The 25,901-nt window shown below is 42.3% G+C and overlaps 2 protein-coding genes across 2 annotated transcripts; both read right to left on the reverse strand.

Annotated features, from left to right (window-relative positions):
* Nucleotides 1-450: 450 nt before the first annotated feature.
* On the reverse strand, nt 451-18,993 carry GDPD1 (glycerophosphodiester phosphodiesterase domain containing 1). Its single transcript, XM_056342188.1, has 10 exons — nt 18,754-18,993; nt 14,226-14,268; nt 9,942-10,077; nt 9,218-9,263; nt 7,762-7,880; nt 7,039-7,128; nt 5,847-5,980; nt 5,159-5,218; nt 4,252-4,303; nt 451-3,716 (listed from the first exon to the last, which is right to left on the reverse strand). The coding sequence occupies exons 1-10, from the start codon at nt 18,887-18,889 to the stop codon at nt 3,594-3,596; spliced, it is 939 nt and encodes a 312-aa protein (XP_056198163.1). The 5' UTR covers nt 18,890-18,993; the 3' UTR covers nt 451-3,593.
* An 812-nt stretch (nt 18,994-19,805) lies between these two features.
* SMG8 (SMG8 nonsense mediated mRNA decay factor) lies at nt 19,806-25,797 on the reverse strand. Its single transcript, XM_056342129.1, has 4 exons — nt 23,817-25,797; nt 23,006-23,151; nt 21,724-22,599; nt 19,806-20,760 (listed from the first exon to the last, which is right to left on the reverse strand). The coding sequence occupies exons 1-4, from the start codon at nt 25,507-25,509 to the stop codon at nt 20,563-20,565; spliced, it is 2,913 nt and encodes a 970-aa protein (XP_056198104.1). The 5' UTR covers nt 25,510-25,797; the 3' UTR covers nt 19,806-20,562.
* Between the last annotated feature and the right edge of the window lie 104 nt (nt 25,798-25,901).

The raw sequence follows: 25,901 nt of genomic DNA on the forward strand, positions 1-25,901 counted from the left end.
TGCAGATTTATGACAGGTTACACAACCTGAAGTGATCGTGGACAAATACCTTCCATGTTAAAAGAGACGTGAACATTCATTAATGCTTCCCAATTCCCTGTTCTGGTTTACTAGCCATTTAGAACATGTATTAAGAAATAAAATACTGCCCAGAGCAATCTGGGGAATTCTTTCACCAGCCTGCCAAAATCCTTTAAGTTACTAAATACTGTCACGTACAAAACCCCCACTTCACCTCTTTTACCTAACATGAAGCCTCAAGGCTTTAAAAATTACACTTGACCTTAAAACCTAGTATTTAATATAATTTAATGGAAATCTGGTAGGAAGCTGGAAATTTACCCTCTAGGGCGAAGGGAAATGTTCACCCACTTACCATCTGAAAAAGAAAGGCCTGTATTTACAGCAAACTGTCACCCAACACAGGACAACACAACACCGTACAGAAACTTGCTGTAAGTAAGATGTTTTAATGTGTCACATTTCAAAAGCATCAATCTTTCTTTACAAGAAAAGAAAAGTCACTTCATAGATTTGGAGCTAGAGAGGTCCACAAGACTAATCTGCAAATTAAAAGTGCATGAAATACATGCATCATCCTTCATACATAAAATATTTTGCAATAGGGTTGAGAACACAGTAAGTGTTAAACAATATTTAGAGTTAAAAGTACCTGAAAATAATCTCTCCTTGGAGAGAGAGATTAACTGAACATCCTCCTGGACAGCTGTGCAAGTTCTCAACAAATGCTTTTCTGTACAAGTGGTTTAAAAATCACACAGCAATTTCTGGAATATACACAACAATGATTGGTAAGAACAAATACTCTACAGTTACCTCAATTCCATGTTATTTTGTTACAAACAGTTATCATGGCCTAAGCCCTGTGCATTGGTGCTTCGATTCCTGGCTTCATCCACACAACACTGTCTGTCTCAAGACTTTCACTCCCTAAAGCCCAAATGGGTGTCTGAATACATTCAGCAGCTTTTCTGGCACTGAACCCCTTCCCTCCCATGTAACTTGACTCATGCAAATTTCAGATATTAAGTAGCAGACTTATCAAAGAGAGGTCATGTATAAACAGCAGAGTCAAAAGCTGCATCAGATGTAGGAAGGCTAGAGGCTGAAAAACACGCTGAGCATCTTTGAAGGCAGAAGTTTCCGACACCACTGCTAGAGAGAAAGAGGAAAAAGACTAAAATGACATTTAAAAAAATAAGGTTTTCATTGCAATAACTTTTTTGTCATTTAATATAGAATAAAGCAAACCAGTTTATGCAGTGGTGAAGGGAACTTGAGAGAGACACTAAGTCATCACCTGTCCCTTGAGAGATTAAGTCCAGAAATTTTAAAACTTAGCTTTTCCTAGCCTAAAAAAAATAATAATAATATGTAAGTGCTATTTGGTAGTAATAGTCTCTCAAGCTAGAATTACATTCACATCTTAATGTAGGTGTGCGTGTTGGAAATTCAATAGCAATAAAATTGAGTTGAAGAAACCACGCTGTATAAAAACTATCTGGAGCTACACACCGAGCTGCATATGGAGCTTATTCTGTAACTACTCTGCAACTACTGAAAAGCAGGCAGAACTCTGACTAGACTGACTATTAGCAGTTATCTGACCAGACATAACTGGTCTGAAAAGGAAACAAAAAGCTTAGTACATAATAAAATATTTCATCCTTTTTGAAGTTAAACATTTTCCTCCTTCTGTTCAATGAGTAAGAAACCTGATTAAATTAAGAGGAAATTAAGTCTACGGCCATCTTAACCAGGCAGACATTCAGAACACCACCACTGACTCATTTGCTACCATCACACATTCACTTAAATCAGTAGTTTCTTCCACTTCACCCATGTGAAAATACTCCTCCGAAAAGAATTGTAATGCAAAAACAAACATTATCCATCCAGATGGACTTGACATTCTAACAGACATAACAAACTGACAGACATAACAAAATAGCAAAGATGCTCCATGATTACAAGTATGGCACAGCAGCCAGTGGACAAGAGCCCTTCCACATCTGAGCTAGCAAGGGAAAAGGATGACTTAAAAGTTTTTATAGCCATGAGTATACCTTCCAGTAAATATACTCTTGCATCTGGCTACTATATTAAAATCCATCATTTTCACATGAAGTTCCTTAAAGAAGTAGATACTATCACTAAACAGTCTTGTTCCAGCAGTATCCGATGATTAAATGACTGAGCTTTATACATGTCATTTTCCATAATTAAGCTACAGTAATAAAACTCCTTCTGAACCCCCCCCCCCACTAACATGACCACACCAAAACACACAAGCATTGCAGGCTCAAATCTGTTTGACACATGTACATCGGTTCACAATGACAGAACAGCATGTAAGCTTCCAGAAATACCTTCCTACCTAACCCCAGTCCATCACACCTGGGGTTTCCTGGCTTTTGCCAGTAAAGCAACTTTCATGTCCATGCACATAAAATTAATGAATATCAAATGTACTTTTGTGGAGAGAAAAGACTAAACTTTACACACATTCTAGACTGACACTTGCTCCTTTTCTAAGTATGCATATACATCTGCTTTGGGTGAATTCATTTAATAGGAACATTCTAATTTGTTCCTGAAACTCCTGACCAAACTTAAGTCTTCTCTGGTCCCTCACCCTAAAAACAACTTCCCACTCATCAAGCCAACAGATGTTAGAACTACAAATGTGCAAAAGACTTCTAGAACATTGGCTTCCTTTGTGAAAAGACTATTTCAAAGTAAGTGTAATCTATAATAAGTGCAATCTTCCTTTTTGGAAAGCTAGCTACTGCCATGCCACAGTAGCCTGACAGGCAGGTCAGAACCAGGGGCAAACCTAGACCCTGGCAGTGGAACTTGGTGCCAAACCCAGAACCTGGCTTAAATACTGTTTTTAGACCTCAACCAGTAAGTCACACTACCACCACCACGTCAGAGAGGGGTCTAAAACCAGTTGCAACTCAAGCGCAACATTCTTATCAGTAAGAATAATGGAGTAAATCTATACTGACCAAGTGAGTTAATTCTGGTAAAAAAGTGACTGCCTTTACCAACTACACTTCACATGCTAAACTATTTGCCTAGCCACGGATTCTGCTTTCTAGTTCTCCTGTGCATTGATTTTCTTTTTTTCCCTACAAGTTATCTGAAAACTAAAAGCAACACAAGAAATGCATACACACAGGGTATGCTTTCAGAAATTCTTTAGTTTCTGCCCACTAGAATATAACTGGAATAACTGACATGTCTTGACATCTGCTTAGGAACACTTGTGATGGGTAAAATAACACTTACTATCTACAGGTATCCTACCCAGCAACTTTCTCTCCTAGTCATCGCCATTTGTGAAGTGCGCTGTTGCTAAATGAGCTATTTACAAATGTAAACTATGTAATTAAAATTTTAAAATAAATAGACAACCTTTACATTAGGTAGCAACTTGACAACAAGGTAATAGATCATCCAATTACATCTTTCAAACAAAGTGATCTGTCTACGCTGCTCAAATTTTTTTATGAGGAAAATCCTTGGCTCACAATCTATTCTGTAAGAGCTTCCTTCGGTTTCTTCCTTTATGCTGGGTAATTGTGTAAAAACTCCTTAAGTTTTGTTGGATAGTCTGTCATCACTCCAGTTGCTCCCAAATCAAATGCCCGCTTGTATTCTTGTTCTTCATTCAGTACCCAAATATACACCTATAAGGTGGGATAGAAAGACAAATTGTTACAGGAAATAAATTTGGGGAAAAAAAAAAAGGCAACTTTTAACCCAATTTGTTTCATGTGAGAGAGATGATGCCACAAATATTTTAAATTATGAATGATTACACTGGGATGCCAAAGACATGTACACAGAGATACCCAACTTCTTCTCCCTTGCCCTCCAAACCAGGGCATTTTCTAGGGGTGATTCCAACTCTGTTTTGTCACCTGAGACTTCAGATATTTCTAAAAGTCAAAATGTTATTTTGTGAAAAGCCCAACACAGGTAAGCAGTTCAGCAGATTTTGTAGGCTGAAGTGTGGAAATCTTAAAGGGATTTAAATTACAGAGTCTATTTCCGAGCATACAATTCTTCCTTTGCAACTACAGAACTGCCAATGTAACAACATAAACTATTGCTCAGAAACCAAAAAGCAACAAAACACAAACCCAACTTAAGGCCTTATCCGGCTGGCTCAAGCTATCAGTGGGTTAAAAGCACATTTCCTTTAGCTTTGCCACACTGTACCTGAATGCCCCGAGCAGTGAGGTGGTCAAAAAGTGCTTTCCGCATTAGCAATCTGCAGAAAGGAGAAAGATGTTATTTAAGAACTTGAAGTATATATGAAGTTTTCAATGCCTGTTGATGTTCTGTAATAAATTTTCCAAACAGCATTTAGATTCAAAGTTTTCCACAAGAAAGTGATTAGAAACCTAATAATAGAAAACTCTTAGTTCAAACAATGCAAGACCGGTTAACACAGATACCTAGGAATTTGCATTAGCTACAGCTATTTGTATCAACTCTTCTGAAGATCAAATCCAGCAGATTCCTCCTTCGTACAGGTACCCTGTACCACATCCAATGAATCCATCCCTTCACTGTCAGAAAAGATTTTATCCACCAAACGACATGAAAACTCTACCAGCCAGTCAAGAAATCAAACTAGCAGATGTCAGAGATAGAAGCAAGAGCCAGAAGACACTGCAATCACAGTCAACCTCTGAAAGCATATGACTAAGTCTCCTCTGAAGCACAGATACTCTCAAAATGCAAAGTGTTTCATGTAAGCTAAGCAGTATCTCCTCTGACAAAATTATGAAAGTCACAATCCCATGAAACACAAAAGCTGCATTCTGAATCTACCTGCACGCTCATTAGCTGAACACACTTAGTGACAGAAACTAAACAGACTTAAATTGGAATAATGCCCACTGTTACTGCACCTCAGCATGCTTCAGTGGATGAAAAATAAAAGTATATAGGAACACCTGTGTAAGATTTGATTATAATTTATGCTGCAGTGACAAAAAAAGCTAGAAGAAACTGAAAAAATTCTATATAAAAGGTAGCTATAGCAATAGGTAGTTGCTTGAGCCAACTGTTAATATATAGGCAAAATATAAATAAAAATCTAATTGGATTAAAATCTTACGTGTCAGCTAGCCAGATAATAAATTTCTGGCTTCTTGTCATCTTCTGTGGTTCTTTCAGCCTGTTGAGGAAGAAGAAACAAAAATTGCTAAAGCACAGACTAAAACCATGAAATGTTCCTGCAAAAAGAACATGAAGAATTAATCTTACAGTTTCTCAAATTAGATCAGTAATTTCCACTATGACAATGATTTCAAACTGGGTTACACAAGCGAAATGTGCTACATTTAAGAGAGGCAGCAAAGAAACAAAGAGCACGTGAAATCTCCTATCTACCTTATTACTGACTTGCCTCTTGGCCTTAATCAACTAATTTGTTCTCAAGAAAGAGGAAGAAAAGTGCAAGAATTAGCTATTTGTTCAGAGCTGCTACACATTAATATGTAGATGGCATAAGTACAAGCTGCCTTGTAAAGGCAGCTGCATGAAGGCGGTATTTACAGGAGAGATGCTGTAAACAGGCAACGTTTACACTAACTAACCACACTAACTACTGACTAACTCGGAGCTGACTACAGACAGGTTAAACACAGAGAGGCAGAAGATTTGCATAACTTTCTCTTAGGGACACACAAAACCCACTATCCTCAGCCCAAGGATACAGACCGAATCAATGCTCAAGCTGGCATTATGTTCACTTGTTTTACCATCATTTCACCACAGCACCCACCGACGGACTCTTAACTCACTTGAGGATGATTGAAGGCATGGGAATTTCTAAGAATTCTTCCTTGAAAGGAATGAATGGCAGCAGACCAGTGTAGAACAGGCCAAGAAGCAGGAGGACACGTTGCAAACAGAAGATGATGGGAATGTCAGCATTCTGCAGAAACCAGGAAAGAAAGATTCTAAATTTTCTTGGTAGATTGTTGAGTCTGTTGCAATTAAATTTACCCTTCAATGCATGTTTGAAGTTTAGCACTTGCACCTAAAGATTAAGCTGCCAACTGTTTACAGTATGCCTACCACTGAACTTAAATCACTCCTTCTGGTAACTTGTAATCCAAGCAAAAAAGTTTTAAGCAATTTGAAGGGGCACTGGGGACATGAAAAGGTGAAGTTCTACCTGTTGCAGTACTGCTTTCGTTACCCGCCTTCATCATCTTTCCATACTGCACAACACTACACAGCATTTTCTCTTAGACTAGTACTACCACTGAGAACAAGATGTGCTTTAGCACAGGACTTGTAACTGTTTCATACCACGCTAGCTCGCTTCACAACACATTTTTGAAGATGCTGGTTTATGAACCAAAATACCTGGGCATTGACACTACAAAAACGAACAAATGTAACTGCTGTTCTGGTAGGCAATGGTGTGTTGTGCTGCACAGATACATCAGAACAGTATCTGTACTCTCAGCCAGACCAATTTCACTCAGGTACATAATCCCCTTGGACTAAGCACAATTTTAACGTAATTCTAAATCGTACAATTCCTCAGCACAAAAAGCAATAGAATCTATAGCTGTAAAACAGCTTTATACCAATGTAACCGTGTGTCAAACAGTGGTCACATCCATTTTCATAAAAAGAAACAGACAATAAGCAATCCTTAGAAAAATTGCTTTTGTACCCGACGAATGATGTGCAAAATGGATTCCTGGCATAAAATCGTAACACTCTATATTTTACAAAACAAGAAAAAAACAGGATTAAGCTTAATTCCTCAAGTATTTTATTGCAGAATGTATGAGTGTTAACAGTCCTTGACTTCCTGTAACAATGTACAGCAGAATACAATCTAAGAACATAATTTCTCATCACATCTAGAAGTCTGGCATAGCTGGCTACATCTTGATTCACAGGGTGCTTTTCTGTACGTTTTGTCACCACACAGTAACAAGCAGGCAAGAACCATGAAGCTGGACCCGTTCTTACCTCCTTAAGACACTTTGATACAACCTCGTAATTGACATTCCCCCATACCGTCAAATGCTCTCGCTTATACTGACTCACCAGCTCTGAAACCTGCAAAGCAACAAAGCAGAACCCCAACATGCATTCACTAAAAGTTATACGCAGCACTATTTAACTGAAAGTCTACTTGCTACTTTTCAACTACAGAAGTTGTTACAGAAAAGATACGCTCTCCCACCTTAAGACGACTGCTGTTTTGACTGGAAAGAAATGGGTGTTCAGGTGAACAGATAGAAGGAAAGACCGTTATACCTCAAAAAAACCCTAATTTAAGAAAACTAGATGGCAAAACAGTATCTGATGTAAAGCAGACTTTGTTTACTGTGATGAACACTTACCTTCACACTGACATCATGTTTTTATGCTGCTTTGGTGGGCAACAGTCCATCAGAAGACCCTTCATATGAAGTACAAAACAAACATGTCTCTAGCAGTGTAGCATCAGTTTCATGCCAAGATACAGGTCAATAAAGAGCTGTCTGCTGAGTATCTGGCACAAGATCACTTCTCTGTCTTCTGTGTTACCTCATACACGGAGCAAGATCTAACATGTGAAGGATGAAGCAGTCCAAGAACACAGATTTTTGTATTACAGACTGCTATCAACTCCAAGAAACTTTTCTTCTGGAATTTCAACATCACTACATGACATTCAGCCCCAGTTCAGCATAGATTTTCACATACCTTTTTGATCAACACATTGTTGTTCATTTTGATGTCAATGTTGACAGGAGTTTGTGGAAATGCCTCAAACACCTCTTTCAGGAGTGGAATACGGTTATCTTTTCCCTCACAGTGACATTCTGGGGAAACAAGAAAGTTGTCACTGCTGTGGCCATTTTTAATGTATCATAGATAAAAGCTGAGGTGTCAGATTACTTGTTATCTTAAAATTAAAAAAAAAACAACCTATATAGTGCCTAGAATTAGCATATTTTTAAACAAAAAAAATTTACTTCACTCAGTTTTAATTAATTATGACAAGCTCATTTCTATAATGAAAATTCCCTGAGCATATTGCACATTAAACTTAATGAAATTCAGTCATTATTTAGCAACAGTAGGAGTGCAGGCATCCTTAAAATCCTGAAATAGCAAACATGGGCTCAGTTACCATGTACCAAATGCAATGAGATTAATATGAAATGAGACCAAATGAGAAAAACTTTTCCTTCTAGGAAAATTTACTGGAGAAGCGTGATAAGTAAAGGGAACAGAAGGCAAAACTCCCACATTTTAATGTCTGAAACTGCTTGTGGCTCTAAGGAATTAACTAAAGGCTCTCACCATTTCTTCTTATTACTATAAACAAAAGAAAGTAAGTGTGAAAATAACATGTCATGAAACTTATCTTTGTGCATTTTAAGTGTTTTGCCATTTTGAACAGAAAATTTTAACATAAAATTTGCTTCCTGGGCAACTGATGTGTGGACAAGCCACATAAAATAGTCACAAAGCCCCTCAAGCAAGTATGTCTGGTATCATCTCCATTAGCCTCTACTAGATGGAAGTGCTCTCGGTTTTAGCCTGTATGCTTTATTCAAATTGCAGTCCCAGGAATCACAGTTTTCACAAGAAAACAAGTTAGTCTTTTCCTAGGTTTTCCTCTCGCAGCAATATTTGTACTGAACTTTAAGTCACACCTACAGTAACCACTACTATTTTCATTCACCCTTCTGAAAACATCTGTATTATCTGACATCTCGCAGTGCTTCAAGCCCAGAGCACACTCGCACAATGGCATGAGCTGTGAATAAACTCTCTTCTGCCTTCTCTTCATTTTTCATAACAACATATTTTCAATCAGCACCCTCTGAAGAACTCACAAGGGAACTGAAAAGCAGTTACAAAAGTAGACAAGCAAATAACTGACATGTTTACTTGCAAGAGATATGTTACATCTTAAACTTAGTCACTGACAGCCGGCATTAAAAAAAAAAAAAAAAAAAAAAGTCTTTTGGTTTCTGAAGCTAGGGTTCTATTTTCCTTTTAAAACTTCTCTTATCAAGATACTGACAGAAGCAAATCCACTTTTCTACTCCCTTTGCCAAAATAAGAAATTGCTGCACTACAATAATGGAACATTAGTTACTGTTACTGTAACAGCAACTAATGGAAACAGCAAGAGACAAAAACTTACCTTTCTGAAATGTGACATCCAACTTGCAGAGATATGGTGGAAGTTCCTTAAAAATAAAGGGAAATGGAACACTAATTCAAGTGCAGCGATATAATCACGACTTTTCTTGAAAAATATAAAAAATTGTAATTCATAAGCCGTGTAAGTTTTGTCTTTAAAGACAAAAATCCTACTTTTTTTAAATTCTTCTTGTCCAAAAAGTGATTTAGAAGCACCGCATTCATTTTTACTTGAACTATTTGGCATTCTTAGACTTGTGTTACCTGTAGCTGAATAAGGCAAAACATTTCCAGATGCCTGTCTGAAAATTCTGAGAATTCCACTGAAGTATCAGATGGAAAGACACTTCTGTAAGCCAGGCTTTTAGAACTGCCACTGCAGGGGCGATTCGTCTACCAGTTTTCCCATTAAAGAGCTGGTCATACGAGAAGGAGCTCGTTGACTAAGCTTCCTTTGCCATGAGTATGGCAAAACAGGCCCACCTCCATAAAGCTATTCATCCAACCTGCTGTCGGAGGGAGTTAACGACCCTCTGGAAATCACAGACAGCCCAGTTAGCTGCCCCCCCCCCCCCCCCCCCCCTTTTTTTTTTTTTTTAGTAAGACAAGATGAATTCCTCCCTAGATTTTGGATACTAGACATACACACACACAACCTGCCTGACTGCCCCACAAATGAGTTTTTAAGCATCACCTAGCAGCAACATTTTTGTTCTTCAACTTACAGAGTATTTGAGGTCAGATATGTTGACATCAACTCCTGTTGATCTCTTCAGGTTCTCATCATGGGACACAACCACTTGCTCATCTTTTGTCAGGTGACAATCTAGCTCCAACATGTCTGTTCCTATATTAACCGCGCTGGAAGAAAAGAAGTCTGCCTTGAACCACACATGTATTTTGTACAGGCCCAAACCTATCACGTACATGTCACTAAATTAAACTAATCTCACTGGAAGTACTTTAGACGCTTAATGATGCAATGAATCCTCACAATCTCACTGCAAAGCAAGAAGCAAGTAACTGCTGCAGTGGGAAAGCTGATGCAAGAATAAACAACGTATCATGAATCAGAGATGGGATTTGAACTTGGGAGCTTTGGCTCAGTCTCCCATAGAAATCAGTTAGCACACCTGTCGATTGCAGCCTACCACTCAGGATTGAGAAACCTCCTTCTAAAGTATTGTTTCAGAATTTTGAGTGTGATGTTTATTAGTATCAGCATGTTTACCACTGGAAGAAGCAAGCTCTTTTTAAAAAAAAAGGTCAGCAATTTCATGGTAAACATAAACAACCAGTGATGTGAAAGCCTTTTTTACTTAAGTTAATCAGGAGTGGATGGATCAGGAAATTAGCAATGGGGCTTTCAGGCTTTTGGATAGCAAAACTACATTTTCAAAAAAATATTATTATTTCAATTAAAAAGTTTTAATTTAAAATTAAAAAAAACCCAAAACACTAAAACACCCAGTCATATTTTTCAAAGCAAAATAGCTACTCCTCTGTTCCAATCCGCTGCCTTTGAAGTTCTAATCCAATCCCAAACCTACTCTGCAGAATCTTAGCTCATACAAGGAGCAGTAAAGAAAGCAGAAAGTAGTAACAGCACTGATTAAAAATAAGTACAAGAAATGTCACACCAGAACAGAAAAACTAAGCTAAGTGAATTGCTCATTTCATTAGAAAAGATACTGAGAAGGTATAATTTCAGCAGACAGCTAAAGTCCTAGCCTGAAGGCTGAACATTTCCTTCAAAATACTGGACTGTTCTTTTTATCCACCTATGAACAAACCTGTCACAGACCCAAAGCCCTACGACTTCAGTAACAGCCTTTTCCTTAAGAAAAGGGCTTTATTGACTGATGAAATACAGATGTGCCATAAACATTTACAAATGCAATAACAAAACAAAAATTAGAACATACTCCCATTAAGCGTCTAGCGCAATTTCTGGTCCAGGTAGATACTGATAAACAGGTAGGCTATCATATTAAAACCAGTTTGTTAACTGTTTTCCAGTGCCACTAATTAAGAATTAGGAGAGGAACAAAATCCTATTATACATAGAAGAGACACAACCTGCTCTGTGTAATTTTTCTTCCCGAGGAAAAGCATCTCCAAATTTCTGCAATTTTGGCAGATCTTCTGCAGCATGACAGTCTCCATCTAGTACCATGTATTATCATTTAACTAGCAAAATTTATTAGAAATATTACTGCTTAAGAAATTGAGGACTGATGCTGCATGGAAAAAGGAGAACAACAACTTTCCTTGTTAACAAATTTGAGAATTTGCCAGGCTTTTAATAGCAGCTTGCTGCTAAATAAGCTTCCTTAAAGTGCTGAGTTTTTTCAGCTGCAAATCAGTTTGTTCTACAGCTCGGTGATAACGCATCATATATACACTGCTCTCCAGATTCAGAAGAACGTCGCTGGATTCAGATCCAACTGCTCCAGAACTCAAGTTGTGAAGGAGGCTCACATTTGCCAATTAAGATGATACAGTTCTTTGCTTCTGTCTAACTACAAGTGTTTTCAAGTAAAAGGACATGCCAGGAAATACATAAGAAAACTCTTACCTTGGAAATAAATTCCATTAGGCAAGGCCTAATGCACCACAACGTACAGAGTTTATGAATGTTAAGTCGACCACATACTTCTATTGTCCTAACTACAGTGTTTAAAGCTTTCTCTCTGAACCAAGCATGTTCATAAAAGAAAAGGAAATACAATGGGAAAGTATCTGGAGAGTTTTCTTAGCAGCTTCCTGTCAAGACGATGCTGAAGTATATGGCTGTATTAAGGACAATTAAAATGGTAATTAAACTGTTATGACATCTTTTATGCCAGATCCCTAAATACTTTAAGACACTACAAATGTTTCTTTTAGCTAAAACACAGTTATTTTAAAATCTAGAAACCACCACAGAAGCATTTAAATACAGTATAACATGGTTACAGCCAAAAAAACCCTATGAGGCATTTTAACATGCAAAAACAAAAAAATACTGTCTTTGATACGAAAAGCTTATAATTGCTTTCCAGAATATTTGTAAGTTAAGCTAGTACAGAACTTGAATTGCCAACAAGGCCTCCTCCTCCCATACATTTTTGTTTGTATACTACTACAATAATTTCTTCATTATCATGCAACAGTATTTAATATTCTCCAATCACTGTTAAAAGTGTGAGCAACATAAGTAAAACTATTTGCCAACACTTAGGTTACCACCAACAAGGCAAAAACAAGGGGGTAGGTCTTACACTGCAGGCAAGCATCTTCTTTTGGATTCAACTACATTAATGGTCAAATACGCCTGCTTGCCCAAACCTGCAAAAACAGCTCTTGCAGGCATGCCCCGTTTGGCTGCATGCAAAATCAAATGGATTACAAATTGATTAGTTCATACCAGCCATCTGAGCCAATCCAGATAATTTTTCACCATGCAGATCACCAATTTTCTACCCAATTCCTTTTGCTAGCTTACCAGTGGAGATGGGAATGAGCAGATGGAAAGGACAAAGCCTTTACCCCTTCACAGAGGAAGCCAGACTTTCTACTGCCTAGCGCAAGGTAATTGCTCTGACTCCGCTTTCGGCACAAATAATATGCCTTTATTATTCAACCAAGACAATCCCAAACCAAATAACCTAACTTTGCTACTGGTAGTTGTAATGAATTCAAAAAGTGGACTTCAACACATCTGTTACACTATAGTTGTAAAATAACGTTCAGAATAGCATGAGACAAATGTCTGTATTATCACCAAATGCTATTTGACTTCTAGCACAGTCCTTACTCTAAGTACTACAGCTTACCTCTGGGAATGAAATAAAAATAGGTTATGGTATAACTGTCTTTGCAAGAGCCCTATACATATAAAACCACTATGATACTAAATGAAAATTAAGAAATAGTTAAAAAAAGATAAAAGGAAGTGTGGTAGAAGACTTGAAAAAAGGCAGGCCAGCTGGAAAAAAAACACGCCACAAAACTATGCTAAGCTTCCATGGAGATAGAAAATACTGTGGTACTTTCAATAGCACTGTTTGGTTGGGAAAGCTGGCACTCCTCAGCCTGCAAGGAAATGTGCAAACTGATGAGGCTACTTAGCACAAAGCAAATCAAAAAAACGCAAACAAAACAAAGAGAGGCCTAAGTAATTTGGTCACTTCTGACTGCCAACTAGAGTTTTAGATATGTTTCTTTTTAAACTGCCTTTAAGAACCTTGTTAGAATTCACTACTTAAACGCTGGAGGCTTAAAAGGCTTTCCAGTACCAACTCCATTCTAAACCCCTGAGATAAGAGGCTTTCATACATCGTGTGAATGAAGTATGTGTATGAAGGGAAAAAACGTAATACAAGCATTTTTGATAGTTTTACAGATGGTATGTTACAAGTTAGTTAACATGAGGATTTCAGTTACAGTAATTCCAGGAAACAAATTATTAACCTTCTATATAGAATAGGGAACTGAATAGCATGCAACTGGAATACCTAAGAGAATTGCTTACAGCCATAATAACAGATTCGGACTTCCTGAAATCCAGCCTTGTATGCTAATTAGGATATTCGTATAAGCTATGACCTGAAATACCTTTTGAGAAACAGCAATGCATCTAGAAAAAACAGTGATATTAGTTACAAAAAAATAGCCTTGTAATGATAAATTAATAGAAGTTATCCCCATTAAACATGGATGCAGTATTGTTTCATGTTTTCTTAGCTAGCACAGGAGCAATCAGGCCTCAGGAGTTTTATTTCCAGTTGCCAGTCTACTGCGTTATGGTGTACAAATCCTAGTCTGTGGTATCCCAATCCCTTGCTGTTTAAATTGGAGTGATGTTTGGTAATCCACTGAAGTCATCCAAAGGAAAGATAACTTCCAGAAATAGGACACTCCACCCCAAACAACTGACGGAAGTCCTACCTTTCCTGATTGCTTCACTGACTAAAGACAATGAGAACACTGCTGATGTAGGCATTAGTGGTTCCATTTGTACTCACTGGTGAAAGGCTGCCATCGTGTTTTCCAGGTTCTCTCCAGCACCTACAAAAATAACAAAAACTAAAATGTGCACAAAATATTTTTCTCCTCTCAATCCCAGTGGAAATGAGTAAGAAAAATAAAAAGGATGTTAAAATGTACTTATTTTTAGGAAATATTTGGAGGAGCGGGTATGAAGCTAAGAGTCAGAAATCCCTGTTGCCACTAACCTACCGGAGAGACCCAAGGGACAGGACTTTCTCAAGGTAAAACAATAAACTACCAGCAAAACAACAGGAAAAAAATAATAGACTTATCTTGGATTTGTATAACACTTTGAATATACAAAACAAAGTGTTTATTTTAGCCGAGTTTGAGTGCCCTGTTTTTCCTTAAAGGCACTGTATTTGGCTATGACAACATGCTCCACAGGCATAGGAACAGTATATGCAAAACATCTACTTCAGAGATAGTGGGGAGGAGTAATAAGAGTAAAGATAACAAGGAGAGGGGGGAGAATAAAAGAAGAAAAAGCATGCCCAAGACTCTCTGAAGCTCATATTCCCTAAACACATAACCCAGTTGATGCTCAAAGAGGTGACAACCTCTTTTTTCAGTGCAAGAATACTTCCTGAAACAGCACAAATCTGTCAAAAAAAGGTTTATGCTGCTAGCAAAAGGAGGTTTCATACACAAATGAAACACACATCAACTCCGGTTAAGAAATGAAAGGACAAGCAAATTAAGTTTTCTGTCAGGCAGGAGTAAACTCTGCAACTCTTAAGCCATCATTCTCTACATAAAAATCTTTGAATATCAGCCTGGTTAGGGACTGGTAAAGATCGTGCCATCTCCCTCCCTCAGAAAAAAGGCAATGTTCTAGACTGAACAGCAAAACAACTTCAGGAAGATACCTGTACTGATGAGGATATCTATGCAAATTTTAACTACTCTTTGACAGTGATGAATGACAGACTTTGCAAACAACAATTACAAAATCTCCAATTAAGGCCTTGCCTATTATCAAGGCCTCACCAGTACATACTTATCTAAGTCCGTGTTTAGTTACTTAATGAAAGCAATGCAATTCCATGCACGTGCAACTAGCAATTTAAAGTTGTCGTTACCAGGTTAGCTTGCATTAACAAGTTTACAAAATGAAAGACTTAACTGACTTAGAAACTTCATGACAAAATCTGCATGGTTTAACATAAATCAATACGGTAAGTTCACAGCAGCTTCTGTCATTAAGACATTCACCAGTATTTTACGATATTTGATTGCAGAACTAGGAATAGGCTGAGTGGTAAAACTGACCAAGGGATAGAGGCGAACATGAGAATCTCATCGTGTCCTTCTGATGATTGACTAACAGATAGGAAAAACCTGCACAGGACCTGTATGACTAGTTACAAATTAACTGCAATAAAAATGGAGGTTTTAGATAACTTATCAACTGTGACAATAGAGTCCATACACCCTGAACATGAGACAGGTGGGGGAAAAACCAACCTAAGTCAGTCTTCACTTTGTGAACAAATAGTATCCTAACATTCCTGGGCATAAATTTCCAAAAATAAAACTTCTAGCGACTGATGTAACAAGTCACACGTGAAGGAAGGAGGGATGGAGAGTCAAACTAGCTAGTACAAACACCCAACTTGCAGTGCTTTGGGGAAATGAGGAAAAAAGCTGAGAGATCAACTGAAAGAGAAGTCCTGCACCAGCAACATGGCTTTCACAAACCACACGCAGAAAAGGGAAGTACGATAAGCAAGCGTTTTGATGTACTAAATCATTTTCCTTCCTTAAAAATGAAAAGGCTGGGCTGACTGAAGGACTTCTGACATTTACTTAAACACACGTCCAGCTTCATGTCCATTTGCGTTGTTGCATCTGCCACGCAGAAATTACCTTGCCCAGCATACTTTAGCACCCGGTGAGCCAAAAAGGCCACATCCAAACACCATCACTGCATAGTCTGACTCCCTCTTGTCCCATGGCGAGGCTTTCAATGTCAAGCACTGGCTCAAGGAAGCGACCCTTAGAAGTTCTGTTGTTCTGGGGTTTTCTTCCCCAATGTAAGCAAAGAAGCCCGTTAGGAAGAATGTTGCCAGCAGGTCAAGGGAGGTGACTGTTCCCCTCTACTCAGCACTGGTGCAACCACATCTGGAGCATCGTGTCCAGTTCTGGGCTCCAAAGTACAAGACACATATGGATCTACTGGAGCAAGCCCAGAGAAGAGCTGTGAAAATTAAAGGATGACAGATTCCTGCATACAATGAGAAGCTGAGGATGCTGGAATTGTTTAGCCTGGAGAGGAGATGCTCGTGGGAGGATCTTACCAATGTGTATAAATACCAGATGGGAGGGAATAAAGAAGACTGAGCCAAACTCTTCTGAGTGGTGCCCTAGGGGAAGGACAAGAGGCAACAGGAACAAACTGAAACACAGGAAATTCAGTTTATAAACATAAGAAAAAACCTCTGTATTATTCTAAGGGTGATCAAACTCTGGAATAGGCTGCCCACAGAGGTTGTGGAGCCTCTGTTCTTGGATGTATTCAAAACCTACCCAGAAAAGGTCCTGATCAGCCTGCTCTAGTCAGATGAGATGATCTCCAGAAGTCCCTCCCTTCCAATCTCAACTATTCTGTGATTCTGTAAAAATCATCATGCTACCCTGTCTCAGAGACCCTGCAATCCAGTCCATGCAGCTGGCATTGACAGAGGACTCTTTTAACACAGAATATAAAACCTTATTAATCTCAAAAATTACCAATTTGAAAATTATGCAGAAGTGAAGAAATAATTCAGGGCTGCTTCCACTGACGAGCTATAAACTGAGATTAAAAAATTCTTGCATGGAAAAAGAAGCAATATCAAAACCCACAGTCCTAAAAAACTTCACATACAAGGCTTCATCTCAGAGAGGAAAAAGCCAAACAAATTAAGTGTTACCTTGATCTCCAAAGTTAATAGGAGTAATGCAATAGGAAACCTGACACTGCGTCTAAAGCTACAGCGTGACGAAAGCCTGATGAGAACTTAAGTCCCACAGGAATTTAAGTTACAAGGTAAACACTACAGAGAGTAAAAAGTAAGTCATCTTCGGTCTCATAGTACCCGATGAGCAAAAATCTGCCATGATGTTAAGGGCTGTATTTCCCCAGTAGGTGTATTTCACATTGTATGTGTGCAGACACAGAACAATTCAAAGACTGTGGTTTTGTCTCTGAACATCTAATGAATAGTCTTCCCATTGAGTAAGGCTTTCCTGTTGTTCTAATGGCACTTTGTGCAACTGGCCAAAACACTTGCGTTCTGGGCTTAGGGCTGAATGTCTTAACTAAGGTCACTGCAAAGAAGCGAGAACAAAAGAAGATTAAGCAGATCACACCAAGTTCCAACAAAGTCATCCGCAAGTTTTAATAGCTTGCAAATTAACAAACAAATGGGTAGCAACCAAAGAACCTTTGTTCACTGAATGAAAATACATACCTACCAGGAAACAGCCAACATATGCGTTCCAAACCAAAAGGTGCGTTTTGTGCTGTACTTAAAGAGTATAGTTATAAAGAAGGTTAATCGGTTGTAGAAACTAAATTAAATAAGTGGAAGTAATAAAATCTACAAGAGATCAGCTCTAGCTTTTGTATTTTAATAATTCAAGGCAGTAGTTAAGGACCGTTGGCTAGAACTGTGATCGAATAAGTGCCTAAACTGGCACTAGGTAAGACATTGAAAACTGTTTAAACTCAGCATCTAACACATCTCCCATAGAACCACAGGAAAAATACTGCCTAGAAAACCGACTGACCATTTTCACGCACTGAATGAGGCAGCAGGGAAAAGCACAGAAGTGCCAGAACAGGAAAATACAACTCCCTGTGTATTTTTTTTCCTCCCAATGCTTTTTGGAAAAGCTAGAAGAAACTTTAAAAATCTTGAAGCTATTTCAGAGAGAAAGAAACCAGACTGCCCACAAGGCCTCAGCACAAGGCTGCAGAGGGGACAGGCTCTCAGGGTGGGATCTGTTTGGGATCAGTTCTACGGCAGCGTGGATCCGTGAAGGGCAAGGGGAGCCTGGAGAGCCCCCGGCACTGCTGCTCGGGCACTCGGGAGGCAAGCAGATCAAGCTTCGGTACCTGATCCAAGGCACACTCAGCACTTCGCTCAGCAGGAAGAGAAATACCGTAATGCAGAATCGTTAGAATTAAAACAAAATACTAAAATATATACGTTTGAGAGGGAACCCATCGCGCCCCACGTAAAGCAGGCTGATTCCAGCTGACGCGTTTTGAGTTGGGAGATTAATTCAGCTTTGAAATCAAGCACTGGTCAGCAGGTGGCACCTAAAATTAGGTTGCGGGAGGAAGGTTTAAAGGCAGCCCGCCGCGAGCGCCGCGCCCCGCGCAGCAGCCCCGCAGGGCGCCCCCCGCAGCGGGGGGCAGCGCCGGGGCCCCCTCGGCGCTGGGGCGGGCGGCCGCGGCCCTCACCCGCCCGACGAGAGGGCGGGAAGCGCCCCCCCCCGCGCCCCCTCACTCACCGCCGCGGTGGGAGATGTGCCGGCAGCGGAAGCGCTGCCGCTTGGGTCGGTGGAGCAGCCCCGGACACTTGAGGAGAAGAGCCGAGGTAAGGACATATCCACCCAGCGTGGACAGCAGGTACAGCGTCGCCGACATCCTGCGCTTCTCGCCGCCGGCTGAGCCTGCTCCCCGCCCGCCCTGTCCCACCCCTCAGCCGGCCCGGCCCGCAGCCGCCTCCCAGCGAGGCGGCGGCGCTGCGGGAGCCGCTGCCACTGCTGCCACTGCAGCCGCGCAGCCGCACCGCCGCCGCACCGCCGCCCCCCCGCCTCCGAAGAGCGGGGCAGAGCGCGCAGGCGCGGGAGACCCCCGCCCTTCCCTTCCCGCCGCGCCGCTGAGGTGAGGGGAGCGCCGCCTCGTCCCTCGGCCGGGCCCTCGCACCTCCGCGCCTCTGTCACGGCCGGCGCTTTTTTCCCCCCCTTTTTTTTTAAAAAAGCTGTTAATAAATGCTGCGAGCGAGCGATTTCCAATTACACGCTTTTATGTCCCGTTCTGCTTTCCTCATAGCACGGCCGCGTCTCTCAGGGATAACCGTTCTCTGTAGTGCTTTTCCTTTGATCGATGGCACTCGGGAATCACTTAAGTGCTTGGTAAATCTAAATTCATTAAGGCATGCAAGGGGAGATGCTGCCTCCCTCACAGACTGAGGGAGGCGTTTTCCACCCCCAGCGGGTCAGGGATGCTGCGCGCTAAACGGCATCCAGGTCTCTGCTCCTGTCATGAGGTATAATTATTGTAACTAATTGACAGATTTTGGATGTGTGCTAATTAAAAAACAAATATTGTAGAAATTAACTCAGGTGTCAGCATACAGCCACTGTGGCTAATACATCTTAGCTCAGGAAAAAGTTAAAAGTTGATTTACTGTGACTAATTTTTTGGCACAGCCTGCCACGTGTGGCGCTCACAGTATTAAAGCCACCTTTCAGTATGTCATGTAGCTCATCTTTTCAAAAGCATGGTATAATTACCCAAAGTCCCTCCATTTGAAATTCAAACTGGGCCAAAACCATCCTTTCAGCGACCAAAAAAATCTTTTTAATCGCTACAAGCCAAGCTGCACTGCCAATGAAGCTGCAGTCAGCTATAATGAACAAGCTTATAAAACTGTCTCCCAGCTTTACCAGCAGATTGTCTCCAAAGAGACCTGTCATTCCCAAATATGAAATCAAGTTGGCCTATTAACAAAATCTGATCTATGAATACAAATAAAGTAAAATATTTCAACTTAATATAGGAAAGCAGCGCTTCTGGCCAAGGTGTTAATACAAATCAGAACTGCAATGCTTTTTCTTTTTTTTTTTTTTTTTAAGACAAGATCAAAGACAACCAACATCACTGCATTCAAAGCGTCTATTGTTTACATACAAATAGTTTGGAGAAAAAGAAAATATTCTGCCCATCATTGCCTCAATATGACAAAGGAAACTCTTGATTTCAGGCAGTGCTCGTTTTCAAATATTCCTAAATACGTATGTAGGAAGGTAGTGTGTGGAAAAGCACTATCATCAAAACATTTAGTAATACAAGCTCAGTACATTACCACAACCAGCTTTTACTTTTTACATATGAAAATCCAATGAACAGAAACTGTATATGCCTCAGATTCCTTTCTCTCCTTTGATATCAAACTTTATTTTCAACCTGACTGTGTTCCAGTGAAATGCAGTGGGCTTGCAATGATAGCTGTTGGATAACAGACATGGTGCGAGATCCATGATTTGGATTGAAGACAGTCTTTTAAAACTAAATTTAATCTACCAGAATAATTCTTATTGTGTAATTGCTTTCAGTATTCCTCGGAGAACTTTGTAACTCATTAATTGTTGGCTTTCTTTGGGAGGAAAGCAGGGTCCACGTTCTGTCACGTAGGCGTAAGGAAATCTAAGCACCCATAGTCCATCAGACGGAAGGGTTATTTCCTGCTTCTCAGGGTAAAACACCGGACAAGGTGGTGGCCCTGGCTGAACCTGAAATCAAAAGGAAATATGAGCAGAAAATAAAATGCAATTAGAAATTTAATAACAACAACAACAACAACAAACCCTTAAAAGCAAACTGAATCCAAGGAAGTCTATTAAGTCTCACCTACAACCAGGCTCTTGGCCACTGCAGCACACTCCAGGAAAGCACTTTGCTGTTACTGTGAGACACCCATAAATTCCCAGTTTTATCACAGCGGAAATGCTGAATTTAAGGCTGCAGGTTACGTCTTGCCAAAGAGATCCACAATATAAACACAAACCATTTGCCTCTCAGGCAGCAGTAAATGCTGGGTTAACAGTGGTTTCAATGCCGTAGCACAGATATCCTTGAGCTGTCACCTCATGCTAAACCAACGTGAATTTTCAAGGATTTCAGCAACATTTAATAGGGCTCTTGTATAATTCATATTAAAAGATTCAGAAAGTCTTCTTCACATGAGGAATTGATGTGTGGAACCCACAACACACAGCATAATGGATATTCCAAGTAAATCACCACCTTTTCCCCTCCTAAATTCAAAGGGCAACTAATAATAATTAATCTCAGCAATGAGTCACTGCTTTTCTCTGACATTTAAAATAATAAATTCATTCTTACATGGTCATTACTCACTTGTTATCTTTTTTTAAAAAAGAAGCAATTATTACCGTATAGAATACCATTAATTCATCATTGATAAAATATTTTTTAAAACTCACTTTATACAAAGTATAAAGCTGGTATAAGCCAATCTTGAAGTTTAAAAAAAAATCCAACAAACTGTTTATAAAACAGGTACTTTTGGCAACTACTGCCTTGAAAAACCTGATTGAAGTTGGTTTGAGTCACGAGTTTCTTGTAGCACCCCTCCAACACCCTTCGCCTGTCACCCTCGTGCCTTCCAGTCCTGCAATTAATGCACCAACCAACCCACCCCGTCTCTGCAGATTCCCTCTTGCCTTTCTCACCTGAGGCGTTAACGTGATCTGCAGCGGAGCATCAGGAACCACCACAAAGAGTCTCATGAACTGAGCGTAATGTGGCTTGAGTCCTCGGCCTTGAGTCGAGGACAGGATGTACAGCGGCATGTCAGAATTGAGGGCTTTGATGGCGGATTCCTTTGGCCCCCCTCCCATCACTTTCATCACCTTATCAGGCCCTGAACACATGAACCTCCTACCGCGTGCATCTTCGTACTCAAATCCTACAAAAGCTCGAGCTATGTCATCTCTCCGTCTTCCTCTTCCCATCACCACCGCACTTCTTTTTCCAGGAACGGCCTTGTTAGGTGCAGGCCAGGAATTGGTATCTAAGTCTCCTTCATCTTCAGTTCTCGTCCTGATGACAATGTCCCAAGGCATTAAATAGTTTGTTCCCGGGATAAAGCCTTGTTGATCTAAGCCTGTGTGGAAGTTATAAGCCTTAGCAGGCCCCAGCTTAACCAGCGACCAGCTGGAGAATTTGGGCAAAAGGCCTTTGGGGCAATTCGAATGGAGCATCCCTGGGAGGTACTCGACAGTGGATGCCTGGCGGTCTACCAGGCTCGGCCTTTTCTCGCTTTTGGAGTCTCCACTCTGCCCATGGCTTTCTGTGTTTTCCCCTCCCCCCTGGGCATCAGGTGGGTAAGTGCCCAAGCTGCCCGTCGACTGACCCAGGCTGAGGGCTAAGCTCAGGCCTGTGCTTTCTCCCTGAGTCTGAGGTTCTTTTTCTTTAAGTTTCTCAATCTCGCCTTCCGGAGGGGCAGGCGATGACTCATCCCGAGCGGGCGCTGGATCAGGTGTGCTTGGCTGAAATACGGGAAAGTTGATGTGCTCCAGTTTCCCACAGCATTTTTCTTCCAGCAGCTATGAGAAAGAAAATGTGGTTATCTTTCCATCTTCCACCTTGGAGATGAGGGAGTTCAGAGTTATAACATTCAGCAGCTACAATTAAGATTCAAAAGGTTTGCACTATGTGAGAACTGAAGCAGCAACAAGAACACAGGCCACAAACGTGACCGATGTAAAATTCACGAGCCAACACACTGGAAGTGTAAACGGATGCTCCTGTGTGCACGCACCGGGGAAGACTGGAACTGCCCACTCAGCTCAACCCACCGTGCAAACAATTCCTGCTCCCAGAAACATCCAATGTTTACAAGATTAAGAGGTTAAGGTTAAGAGGAAACTTAGTTGAAGCCACTTCAGAATAGAGACTTTACTGATGAAGCAAAAGAACCGCTTGAAGCAACAATCGAGACCTAACAGTTACCTGATAAAAGTCGTAATTAGCTGCTTTGATATCAAAGGGGTCATCCCGTGGAGCTTGCTTCCTTCCACAGTTACAGGCACCAGTGGAACGAGCCCGGCTGTTGTGGTACAGAACTGGAGGATTTCTGTCTGCTTCTGGCTTTTCCCCTAAAAGTAAAATCAATCAAACCCTAGATAAACTGCTCACCCTTTCTAGAGATTCTCTAATTCCCTCCATCCACTGCCTCCTCCTTGATATATACATACACAAAATCATTTGCCGGCAATCCTACTTTGTCAAGCAACTCCTCCTTTCTCACTTTTAATACAAAGTTCCAGTGTAAGCTAAACCACTAAACTGAATCTTCTTTGCTTTTACAGCCTTTTCCTAAAAGGCATAAATACTTCTTCTGCCTGCAATAAGTGTGCATCAGACAGCTTCTATGCCTTGCTAGACATCAATCAAGCTATTTAACAAAAAAAAAAAAAAAGGGGGGGGGGCACTTATGCTTCCTAGAGAACTTTTGTTCTCTTACACACGTATTGTTAGGAGGACTCCAGGGTAATGTTTCTGATGAGCATGACGGGAGTCAGAGTTACTACTAAAATTAAAGTTACTGCTAACAGCGGACTCGCTCCTGAACACTACTAACCTAAAGGAAACCTGCCGAACGGTTCGGCTATAATTAATCCCACTGTACAAAGACGACACTTTAAAGCTGCCAAACTTTCATCTTCCATAAACATGCAAGAGTCAGCGCTTTCAGCCTAAGACATTCTAAAGCAGATACAAAATTAAACTGTGAAACCTGATTACAAGCAAGCTTCTTTACCTGCTTTTGGGAGCAGATGAAACTTATGCACACAGTGCTGATCAGTTAAACTTCGCTCTTCACAGAGCTGATGCCCGTTGCTCCAGAACTTGTAGCAGTCCTCGTTAAGCTGCATGGCATACTTATGAAAGGCTGGGCCGCGGGCATGCTGGCTGTACACACGCAAGGCCTGTGCCAGCTGGTTCTTATGGACCGTCATGGTGTAGTTGTGGGGCAGGTTGGACTGATAGGCGCTGTGGGCCATGGGTAGAGCCTTCTGGCAACGGTTTTCTGAGAACTTGGTGTCTATATCTAAATAGCCTTCCAAGACTTTGATGCTGCTCATGATTTTTGAGCTCAGTTCCCCAGTGAGAGAGGTCGGGTCGTCATCTTTGCCTTCAATGGTCACTTCATACAGTTTTAAAGCTGCAGAAACCCACTTCTGGTAGGTTGGGAGCTCAAAGTGAGAGGGCTGCGGGTTCCTCCCCACACTGTCGTCAAAGCCCTTCTTGCTGAGCACCAGCTCCACGTGCTGCCATAAGAACTCCTTGAGGGTGCAGTCCACGAGCTGCCCGGAGGAGCTGGAGCTGCTGCTCTCTGCATGGAAGGACAGCTGCTGCCTGCCATGCCGCATCATCTGGTACCTCCTGGGTCCCGACAGGGCTGGAGCCAGCAGTGAGTCAGTCTCTCTCATGGTGCAGTTGCTCCTGAGCTGGTCAAGAAGCATGGCCACTGGATCGTCTCCGTCCAGGGCCCCACCAGCCACAATGTACACAAAAGCCTGGTTAGCCGGCACGGTGAACAGGCAGTTGATGCTCTGGTTGGTTAACACCCTGCTCTTGCGGAAGATGCGGTAGATCTGATCCTCCAGCGCGTGCTGCAGCCTCCTCTTCGGGGAGTGCTTCTTGGGGGGTGGCTTTTCCAGGTGACCGCAGGGGTCCTGGCCCCTGCTCGGGAGGGGATCCACCTTCAGGGCCCCGTTGAGCTGGAAGAGGAAGAGGAGGCGCGGAGGGCACGGCCTGCAGTTGAGCTTCCACTCCTTGCCGACCGGGCAGTCCTTGATGGCGGCCTTCAGGGAGGGCAGGACCTTCTGCCGCAACCCGTCCAGCGCCCTGAAGACGCGGTCGTAGGTGATGTCGAAGGAGCAGGTGGGGTGCACCAGCAGCAGGATGTGGCAAACGGAGAAGAGGTAGAGGAGGCTCAGGCAGTGCAGCTTCTCCTGGTGCTTCCAGAACTCGTGGGCCTCGGCGTGAGGCAGCGGGGCCGGGCCCCCGGAGGGGTGGCCGGGCCCGCTCTCCCTCCTCTCGGCCGCCGCCAGGTCCCCGCAGGCCCGCAGCAGCTGCGGCGTGTCGCAGATGGAGGTGAGCACCAGGTACAGCACCCGGTTCTCCTGGCTGTAGTAGGCCTGCAACTCGTTGTAGTCCTTTGCCACCGGGTCGCACTCCTGCCCGGAGCCGCCGTCCTCCAGCTCGGGATCCTCCTGCCCGAAGAGGGGGAAGACCTGCCGGTCGCACACGGTGCTCACCAGGGCCGCCTTCTCCGAGCACAGCTGCAGCGCCGTCTTCCCGAAGATGCCCACCACGCACACCTCCTCATCGCCGCCCGCCGCGCCGCCCCCCTCGGCGCCGGCCGTGGCGCCCAGGAGCAGCTCCCGCAGGCTGACGGGCCCCACCGCCGCCCCCATGGCCCCCGCCGGCCCGCCCGGCAGCGGCATGGCCCCGCTCGGCCCGCCCGGCAGCGCCGCGGCCCCTACACTGCGCCTGCGCCGCGGCGGGACGCGATCAGCGGCGGCGCCAGCGCGGGGGCGGCGCTGGGGCGGGACCGGGCCGTGGGCAGCGCCGGCCGGCCGTCCTGCGGCGGGGCCAGCCCCGGGGCGCCCCCTCTCCGGAGGCGCAGCCTCTGCCCGCACTGGACGTGGGTTTGCGGCAGGCCGTCCGCTACGTGTCCTCGGGCGGTGCGGGCTTGGGACGGGGTAGGTGTCTGCCACCAGCCGGGAGCCACGGTACCCATGTCAGCTGCGCTGGTCTGGAAGCTGGTAGCCTTTCACTTTAATGACAGAGAGCTGAACTGCTCTGCTTTGAGCCTGTACAATTACCCTCAAGATCT

Source organism: Falco biarmicus, chromosome 1 (genome assembly GCF_023638135.1).
Source record: "Falco biarmicus isolate bFalBia1 chromosome 1, bFalBia1.pri, whole genome shotgun sequence".
Taxonomy (NCBI): domain Eukaryota; kingdom Metazoa; phylum Chordata; class Aves; order Falconiformes; family Falconidae; genus Falco; species Falco biarmicus.